Source organism: Montipora capricornis, chromosome 10 (assembly GCF_036669925.1).
Source record: "Montipora capricornis isolate CH-2021 chromosome 10, ASM3666992v2, whole genome shotgun sequence".
NCBI lineage: Eukaryota > Metazoa > Cnidaria > Anthozoa > Scleractinia > Acroporidae > Montipora > Montipora capricornis.
Window position 1 is genome coordinate 17163626 of NC_090892.1, and position 10000 is coordinate 17173625.

Sequence of the window (10000 nt, forward strand, 5' to 3'; positions counted from 1 at the left end):
AAAATACACTGGTTTGACTTTGGTACATAGAAGACGAACGAATGGAAGCTGGGTGCCCTCGAACAGTGGAACCTGGGTTATTCAAACGAAAAAGTAAGTGAAAATATACAAAAGGCAGTTAAAGGTAATTGAAGTAATTTAACAGTGCATATCTTAACCTATTTTAATGCTGAATTAAATCTCTTCGCCTTTGGGAGATGTGTTTCACCATTGTAAAAACGGTGGAGGCAGTGTGGCTGAGTGATTAGGGCCTGTGCCTTGAGATCCTAACATCCCGCGTTCAAGACCCGCTATGACTTCCCAGCTGCACTTGTAAATAGCCAACTGGTTTGCCTCCGGCCAGTTGGGATTCTTAACAGTTGTTGCTGTTGTTGTTTTCCGTCGTTTCGTTAATTGTTTCATTGGCCCTGAAAAGCCCCTATGGGGAGTGGTTAATTAAGTATGTATTGTATTGTATTATTGCGATCTTTTGATCTATGAAGACTGAGCTAGTGACAGGCCTGGCGCACGTGGGTCTATTCAGCGATCATGCGTCCAACGATTTATACTTCTAATTTTATTCCATCCAAGTATTCCAAGCGGTGTTTGATGTCATGTAAGGAAAACACCAGTGCCTCCTACTTACTCAGCCCTGGAACAACTGACTCCTTGTTTAAGTAAGTGGCGCATTTCACTGAATTCAAAAGGGGAAAATATATGACTTCACAAATTCGGCTTTCAGTGTTCGCCCAATGAAAGGATTTTGAGGGCAGGTGCACTTCAAATCGATCGGTCGATCGGTCACTAAAGGTACGCAAACTTTGAAGAGTTCTTAAGACCCACTCCTCCTCCTTTTGCCTCGAGGTGAGTACGATTGTACTTCCGGAATGAGAAAACGTACCGCGTATATGATTTCCTTAACCATTTCTAAGCATAATTCGCCCTTCATACAAACTGGCATGTCGTAGAATAAAGTGCCGTGATCTATGCCCCTATAAATAAATGGAGATAATGTTAGCTCTTGACCTAATTTAACAATCTTCTAAAAGTGACTCTCCAGTGTTTGAGCAAGTAAGCACTTGATTACTGGAAAAAATGTGATATTTCAACCGCTGGTTGCTGTCACCATGGTAACAGTTGTGACTTATCGCAATGACGACTTCGATGAGGACGCCACTGGCTAATATGTAGTTGCACAAGTGTGGAGCACACGCGTAGTGCTTAGTGCGTAGTGCATCCATGTTGGTAGTTTCGCAAAAAAAAAAAAAAAAAATGTGCAACGAAACTCGAGCATCGAGTTGTCCATTGTTCGGAAACTGTGTGACCCAATTTTTAACCAATCACTTCTTAACTTTATGGAGGCGTCATCCACATTGAGCGAGTAGTTGTTCACATCCTTTTTCTGCGCTTTTTGCGGGTCGTATGTGACTGAACAGACTACTTAAAGCACTTTACACGTTCCTTAGGAAAAAAAAAAAAAACTTGTCCTAGTCGTAGAAGGATTCAACTTACTTGTTTTTATCCCAGATGAAATCATAAAAGTTCATCACTCGATTTTGCAGCGCTTTTGGGATGTTTTGATCAGACATGTGTAACTGAAAAATGTTGGATGAATCCTAGTGAGTACACTTAATGACTCGAAAACAGAAACAGACCCATGCCAATTTTCATTTACAACGATAAAAGAAAGAAAACAAAATACTCTATCTCCAAGCATCTCAGTAAGTTCTTAGGTACTGTTTATAAGACTCTGTTTAGGTTTATGAGGAAAAAGTTTTCCCTGGTAAGAGGGTAAACTTGAGCGATATATGAGAAAAAAGGTTCCCTGTTTAAACGAGTCACTGATAACATCACCTCAACTTTGATCAGAAAAAGGAAAGGAAAGGAAAGGAACTTTATTTAAGTGTCTAATCATCTAGCGCTGGAGCACTAATTGGGGACACTGTAATTTAGAATAAACAAATCAACGGAAATCAAATCAAATTTTGGTTTTTGAGGAGAGAGAAAAACCGGACTACTCGGAGAACTCGGAGAAAAACCTCTCGGTGCAGAAAGGAAAGAAACAAACTCAACTCTCGTATTACACCGAGTCTGGTAATCGAACCCGAGCCACATTGGTGGAGGCGAGTGCTCTCACCACTGCGCCATCCCTGCACCCCGTGTCTAGGCTAGGCCTTGGCTAGGCGAGCAGAAATCTGTAGTTGGCAAAACGTCGACCCTGTAGAAAAGGTTATTCTTCTTTCAAAAGCCGAGACAAACTATTCTTCTTCGGGTAAACGCCTCGCCGTTCTTTGAAAATTAAAGGTAGGAAACGTTAGCGACCCTAGATATTTCAGGTAATTTTTATTTTGGCGACCATTGTGAGTCACCAGCTCTCGTAACGCATAATGTGATTGGCTTACAATACCAAGCAATACCTGGTTACGAGAGATGTCACATTACTGACCATTGGGCCACTTTTATGGGAAAGTAATCTCTGGAACACAAGTCAGTGCAAGTGAACGATAGTACAATGCGATTCAGTAACGTGCTCATCACGCAGATGGTCAGATCAAGGTCGCATATACTGTAAATCTAGATATAAATCTTATTGATAAATTCACACAGAGGGAATGATCCATCACTGCGGGAATAAATCCAACAAACAAATAAACAAATAAATAAATAAATAAATCCAAATACAAATAAATCCTCTCCGATACCGTCACACTCACTCACGAACGAGGTCGAGAGAGGAGGCTACGTCGGTCCGTGCAGCGATCATATACATTTGCAAAACTAGCTAAACAGGTAATTGATCTAAAACAACATTTTGACTTTGCAAAATTTAGATTGGGTAAAGTTATTGATTAGCTTGTTTACAGCAAATTGTGACTTCAACTGAGCTCCGAAACTGTCCCGGATTTTTTCTCGACGGCCACCCTTGGAAGAATGTAGTACGTATGACTTGAGACATGCTGTTAGTTCTGGTCGAGTCCTGGATTCTTGCAGTAATTCTGACCACATACCTGAATAGCTTCGAGTTTCTCCTCATACTTCACCCGCCTGATGTCGGCATTTGCCAACATGGACGCGATGCCACCGAGGATTAATCCAAAGAGGGGCTTCCCAAAAATCATTACAAAGCTTGCCAGGGCTAGAAAAATGTAAATTCAAGCTAGTTATTATAAATTGGCGAGACCACGCCCTACATTGACAAGATGCTTCGAGTGAAACGTAAAGACAAGGCTTCAAAAAGAGACCTTGTGGTGACTGCTTGTTTAAAATCCACCTTTAAGGTGATTCCTCAGAAAAAAAGGTTGTCGAACGATCTTTTTTAAACTTTCCCTGAATGTTCCCTACAAATCCCTGTTTTGAAAACTACAATAAAAAAGATATGTCACCGTGCTTGCTTAAGAGATATAAGGGGCCAATCTTACCCCATTGATGCCTGTACTGATACTAATCATCCAAACATTTCACCAGCTCAGGGCACATTTTGCGGTAGCTAAACGAGATGGTTTTTTAAGTAACACTTGAAAAAATACCCCACAGGTAGAAAGTCTAGAGTATATGGAACACTGTCTTACATAGTTTATGGAAAAATCACTCAACTTAGAACGACGTCGACTCAAAAAGTTTCTCGAGTCGCTGTTTTTAAGATCATAATTTACATCCCTGGGTAAGGGGCTTTGTGTACGTTTTTAGCTATATATTTTTTTTCCTTCCGATAAATTAAAAAAAACAAATTCTTCTAAAGGGAATAATTTGTACACCAAAATTATGAAATAAAAAATATAGGTCACCGAGCTCGTTTAAGAGTACACCACCATCGTACCTGTCTATCTCGATTATCGTGGATCGAAACAACAAAATTCGCCATGTTCTCGGAATGCACGTGCTTATTCGCAAAGAGTTATGGTCATTCACAACTTCTCTCACGTTTTTTGAGAACTGTTTCAGCGTGTATGATCGACTTACGCTATATTTACAATGTTACAAATTTGACCAATTTGTAAATATTGACACACCGAGTGCGCAGTACAGGATGCGCAGTGCAATACTGAGGAATCACCTTAATAGCTTAGTGACCCTTGGTTTGGACATAACTTCTCTTTTAATCTTTTGCCTGTTTTTTTTATCCTGAATAAAACGACAAACGGCCTTACAAGCTTCAAACCCTGCATAAATACAGGTCAAATCATTCTTCTCTAAAACGGAACTCAACCTCCCGCATCTTTTCAAAAAACTATTCAGTATGATAGACCAACGGGGGGTAAATTTGCGCTATTGGGAGGATTTTGCAAAAACCCATCCAGTTTACTCGATTGATTCAAACGATTTGAAACTAATGATAGAGAAAGAACTTTTCACTGTTGTCGAGAAAACATTAAGTTGTGGAATTGCAGAGGACGAAAAAGAATTTTTTTTTTTTTATTGCTTTGCGGTGTTTGCCACTGCGGTGGCCTTCGTGTTTGCTTAAATTTCTTATGAAGTACAAATTCAAGCTGCAAGAAAAAAGTTCACCCGATCTAAATTAAAGAAAGCGCAGAAGCGTTGGATGGAGAAAGTTTGTACTAGTAGTCACCTTGATACTTGCTTATCATAGAGGCCGACAGTATTAATGACAGAAAGAAATCCTTACCCATTTCATACGTGTTATGAGCGTGGATATCTCCATACCCTGTTGTCGTCATCGTCGCCACAACCCAGTAGAATGAAGTACAGTAACGAGCGAAGGCTGGCGCTTCTATCAGGTCTGCAATGACATTACATTTACAAATATGTGTCAAGTGTCTGGGCGAGTAAACCAAATGACAATGCTTGCGAGAAACTTGCAGAGTAGATCAGAGTTCATTTCATTTCATTTCATTTCATTTTACTCATTCTGTCATCAAGAACAACGCAGTATTTGAAAATAAGTATATAACAAAATATACTGTAAATAACTACAACACATTACGTAAGTTATTAAAATAATAATTATTGTTGGTATATACTTCACTCAGTGATCTTGGTGTTTCAAGCAATCTGATTGGTTCGCTATCTCGGAGTAATTGAGCATTATTCATTCTCAAACTCATTAATAATTCATAAAGTCAACTACAAATCACTGCATGTATACCACATCACGTGCATGTGTTTGGATACCCAATGAAAAACAATATACCACTCTCCAGTGAAAGTGGTATATACCACTAAAATATGCACAATAACAACTTGCACAAAATCAATGAAGCATAGCGCTCCCCAGAAGAAGTGCTTACTTCTTGAACGAAATTCGACAGCCAGTAGTTGAGACTGCATGCAGACGTCTCTGTAATGGCCGTATCCAAAGTTTGTACTCCTTCTTCAAAGTCTTTCGTGGTAAAAAGGCCGCCGGGTTCCAAAGTACAGGACTTCCCTAATCGATTCTGTTTCCATTCCTCGAAAACCTTACACGATCATTTGGTTTTATAAGTTGTTGATTTCGGTACTGCGTTATCAACACTTTTCTTCTCATCCACCACACTTTTCGGCTGCCTAAATCTCTCGAAAGACTTTGTTGCGGTATACATCCTGACTAAATCACAACTGAACTTGTTAATGCAACTTTCACATCTCAGAATAAATCAAATCGCATCATAAATGCAAATTAATTAAGCGGGTGAAAAACATCTTTGATATTGAAATTATCCAGGAAGGAATGTTAGATAGCAAACAATTCTAATTGGAGAAGTTACTTCCAAAACTCGTGCTTCGTGTGTCATCGGGGTATCCAAACACCTCAAAACAATAAAAGCTCTCGGCCTACGGCCTTGTGCTTTCATTTGTTTCTCGGTGTTTGGATATCCCGATGAAACACTTGCTCTCGTTTTGGAAATAGCACCTCCCTACGGAGTGAATAATGCGTGATCCAAACAAAAAAAAAATGGCCGGCGTAAACTCGGTAGGATTTCTGAATCGGAAATATTGAGAATACAAGATGATGCTGTGCTACAAAATACAAAGAGGGCCACAAAATTTGGCCTGAAAGTTTTCAAAGATAAGAAAAGAGTTCATACCTTTGCCAACGGGTGTTTAACTTCGTTTTTCCAGATAATTATTGCCGAAAATTAAACAATCTTTACGCCAACAATTTGTTTCACTCGGAGTAATTATATACCTGGACTTTCACTGAACAAAACGAATACTGTGATTGGTTGAAGGCCACGTGCCCCTGATCAAATTTAAATGGCCCGACCGGGATACAATTTGGCAGTTGCTGCCAGCGCCGGATGTTTTCCTGTGATGGTTGAAGGGAATATTTAACAATTATTCGCCGAAGGCGAAGTGATTATCGATGAATATTCACCGAGACGAAGTCGAGGTGAATATTCACCGATAATCACTGAGCCTGAAGCGAATAATTGTTTTAGTATAAATACACAGGTGATTATTTCAAAAAAGAGAAAAAAAAAATCATTTCAAAGCGAAATCATCTTCACTTACAGTGGCAAAACGACTACTGGCAGCCATTTTGTCCGTCGAGGTGATTATCGGCTGATAATCCGAGATAGCGAGCCAATGAGAGCACGCGATTTTGTATAATCACCTGTGTATTCATACTAAATTAATATATTATTTGGCATTCATTCAAAAAGAAAAGAAAAGGACCCAAGAAAAGAACGAAGAAAAGAAACAATTATGAACAAATATGTCGCTCCACAAAAAGAATATGCTATTAAGTAAGAAGATATATTTTGAATGTTTTACTACACAAATCAATATTTTCGCTTTTCTGTATGTCCAAACGTAACGAGAAAAAGAATTTCGGACCTTGAAACTTTGAAAATGTAAATTAAAAAAAAAATAGGCAACTCAACAGATTCTCTAAACAAAAAAAAAAACAAATTAAAATCTTCATGTTTTTTAATGCAAGCTTGCGCAGAAACCTGTTGTTTGCAATTGAGTTTTCACGTGAGGGTCACGTTAAATATCTCTATCAACGCTGAGTAAATTGAATGTAAAAATTACCTTGTTGGCTGATCCAGGTGCCGCTCTCAGAGCACTGATTAAACGGGCAGGCACAGTAAAACCAAGCACAGGCGAACACATGGATTACAATAATTAGCTGGACAAAGAACTTGCTTAATCGCACTTTCAACACGCTGTAAAGTCAAAAAACAGAAATTTGTTACTTTTTCATTGCTGGTTCTCAGTGAGAAGAGAACATTTTTGAGAAATGAGGCAATAATATTCCGAGCATGCAAGGACTGAATTTCGCATAATTCCAGAATTCATGACAATTTCATTTTGGGGGGCAAAGGGACACTTTGTGACGCTGATAAAAAATAGTCGAGCATCTAATGACGTACATTTCCGGCTAAATATATTTAAGGAAAATTAATTTCCTGCTATGCAAATACTCAAATCAGCATTGAATGAGGTAAGTATGGTGAACATATTGAACGAAATAATGATTTGTTAACTACGCTATTACTCAATAGACCCTTTGCATAAATGGCGCCCAAATTTGAATAACAATACTTGATACATCCTTAGCCTCACATTCATGAGAAAAATCCTCTGTCTTGAAACATAAACGCGAAGCTAAGGATGTATACAGTATTGTTACTAAAATTTTTATGCAAAGGGACGTTTTCAAAGATGGTAAAATATACATGGATAACGTCGTTAGCGATGATTGTTATCGTTCAGGTAGAAGAAGTACATACGCAGTAGTGTAAGGGGCTTTTCATCTAACCTCGCTTGCTTGTAAGTTCTTTTGGTAAAACCAAACTCCGACTCTGGCTTCTGTTTGATGCCCCTTTACCTTCCAAGGCCTTGACTTAACGCTGTTTTAGAAGTCCCTCCTCCACGTAAATTTGTTACAGTAAAAAACCCACAGAGCCCCCTACCACATACATTATGACCGTTCCCTATCATTCGTAACAACAAGACGTCAATTAGACGTTTACGTGGGATACAGTGATCAAAGCACGCAAAAGGCAGCAGCTGTAAAGAAAAATTCTAGAGCCTGTCACAAAAATCCTTGGAACAGAACACCGATATACAAACCTGAAACTTTTGCGGCTCACACTCCCCTCACACTGTTGTTTGCCCAACACGAGTTTCTGAGCCCATTTGGCAAAACAACATTGTGGGAGGGCAAGGTGTTTCAATAATTTTGTCCCGAGGGCGTATATTACGGGTGTTGTATCAGCTCAAACCTCTTGTTTCATTTTTACAGTTCAGACCAGTTGTTACTCAGTGTACATTATTTATGATCTGTAATACAGCCGAATAAGTTGGAGAGGGTGTTTTTAAATGTATACCTGTTGTGGGAAAACGGAAAACGGTAAAAGCACAATAAGTAAAACGGCTGCATATGTCATATGGGTGTACGAGACTTAAAGCTATTGAAATTACAGTCAAAAATTTTAATAATTTGATTTGACTACTTTATTAGATTTTTTTTTGTTTTTCCGATATTTGTTTTACAAATTAAAGTTTAGGTTACGCCGCAATACTTCCGATTCGTATCAGGCGAGTAACTGATCAACTTATCAACTTATAGTTCGACTTGTCACGTTAACCGTCACGCTTTCCTTAACTTTACTACAATACTGTGAAAACCACGAGGACGTCTTTAGATGCTAAGACTTACTCAGACTACTATGAAAACTACGAGATGCGCGATAGTCAGTTGCGCATCTTACGTATGATCAGTGTCATTCAAAATGGCGCAGAAAATGCCGACCCTTGAAACCACAGGATACCCAGGATTATGAACTGTTTGTGGCATTAAATCGTATTTTAATTAAGAAGGCATAAAGCGACGAAGACCCAAAAGCCACGTGAATATTCAAGGTCTGGCGCTAGCAATAGGAAAAAAAGAGAAAGGAAAAAAGACAAAATAGGAGAAGGACCAGAGAAACATATGGGTGATGCGAAGAAGGGAAGGTTAGCGGAATTAAGACAAAGATCATATTATCAGAACTGGCCTTCAAACTCTTGACAAAGCATATCGGCGAACTATCTGAATAAAAATCATGGGAATTCAAGAGGTGCTAAATCAGTCTCTGCCAGTACCCTATCAGTGAACGAGAATAAACACAATCAGCAAAAGTCTCTGTTACGAGCCTTAGAAAGGCCCATCAGGCCAGCGCTTATCTCCGGTTTCCATTTGTTTGCGATGGTTTTAACGCACATCCTACATTATCCTTCTGTTGAAAGCTTTTGCGTTGGTCCGCTTTCACCTTTTCTGCTGCTGCTGTTGAGATTGATGAGATCGATGTGCAATTCCTGTTTCTGTTAATGTTTAGCATGAAGACCGATCCGTTCCGAAAACATGCGTCAAAAATCCAATTGAAGCTAGAGGAATGTTAGAACTTGTGAGAGATCGACAGCTGTGATTGGAAAATAATATGGGGAAAGGTGATGCGGCGGAGTTTGTTCGTCTGATACAAAAGGCTTTTCTTTATGGTTTAGGCGCTTAACTAGACATTAATTTTTGCCTTGAAGATAACAATGTAAAGATCACATCTCAAAGACGCTTTGCTTGATTGCAATCAAATCTTGACAGTAGCTAAATAAAAAACCTATTTCCAGCAAACCATTATTTTTTTCCAGGAGAGTCTTTTCCACGCGATTGCTCAAAATGTTTACATGTTTTTAGTTAGCGCTTTCGATAGTGCTCTGTAACTTCAGTTTGAATGCCTCGGAAAGCCCTGGCCACGACAAGAGTTTTTAAGGACGTTAAGTTTCTTGGTGACATACTTAATGAAAGAAATAAATTGGGGGTGGTTCTATTAATGAGCTAATGAGGATGTGGGGATGTGCCGTTGGATGAGGTCGCATTTTCACGACTGGATTGTTTATGTTGGTGTTGCATTTTCAACAGAGTTCCCGACAGCGTTACAAGAATGGAGTCGCAAATTATCGGGGTTTTGGGGGAAGGAAAGTTCTGGCTAGTGGGATGTGAAAATGAAAAGATTCGCAGTAAAAAAGAGTTGTTACAGAAAGAAATGTAGCGCTATATATTTAATATTTATTAGTCGCATTACATTCCGTTTTAAAA

General features: G+C 39.0%; 1 protein-coding gene across 1 annotated transcript in view; it reads right to left on the reverse strand.

Annotated features, from left to right (window-relative positions):
• The window catches only part of LOC138021595 (uncharacterized), a 91521-nt gene that overhangs the window by 7358 nt on the left and 74163 nt on the right, over positions 1-10000 (reverse strand). Inside the window, exons 25-30 of the mRNA XM_068868496.1 lie at positions 6955-7088; positions 4604-4717; positions 2988-3115; positions 1492-1574; positions 881-971; positions 1-72 (exon numbers count right to left, since the gene is read on the reverse strand). The exon at positions 1-72 is cut by the window's left edge and continues 69 nt beyond it. Of these exons, the coding sequence (XP_068724597.1) occupies positions 1-72; positions 881-971; positions 1492-1574; positions 2988-3115; positions 4604-4717; positions 6955-7088 (622 nt within the window). The remainder of the gene's footprint in view (positions 73-880; positions 972-1491; positions 1575-2987; positions 3116-4603; positions 4718-6954; positions 7089-10000) is intronic.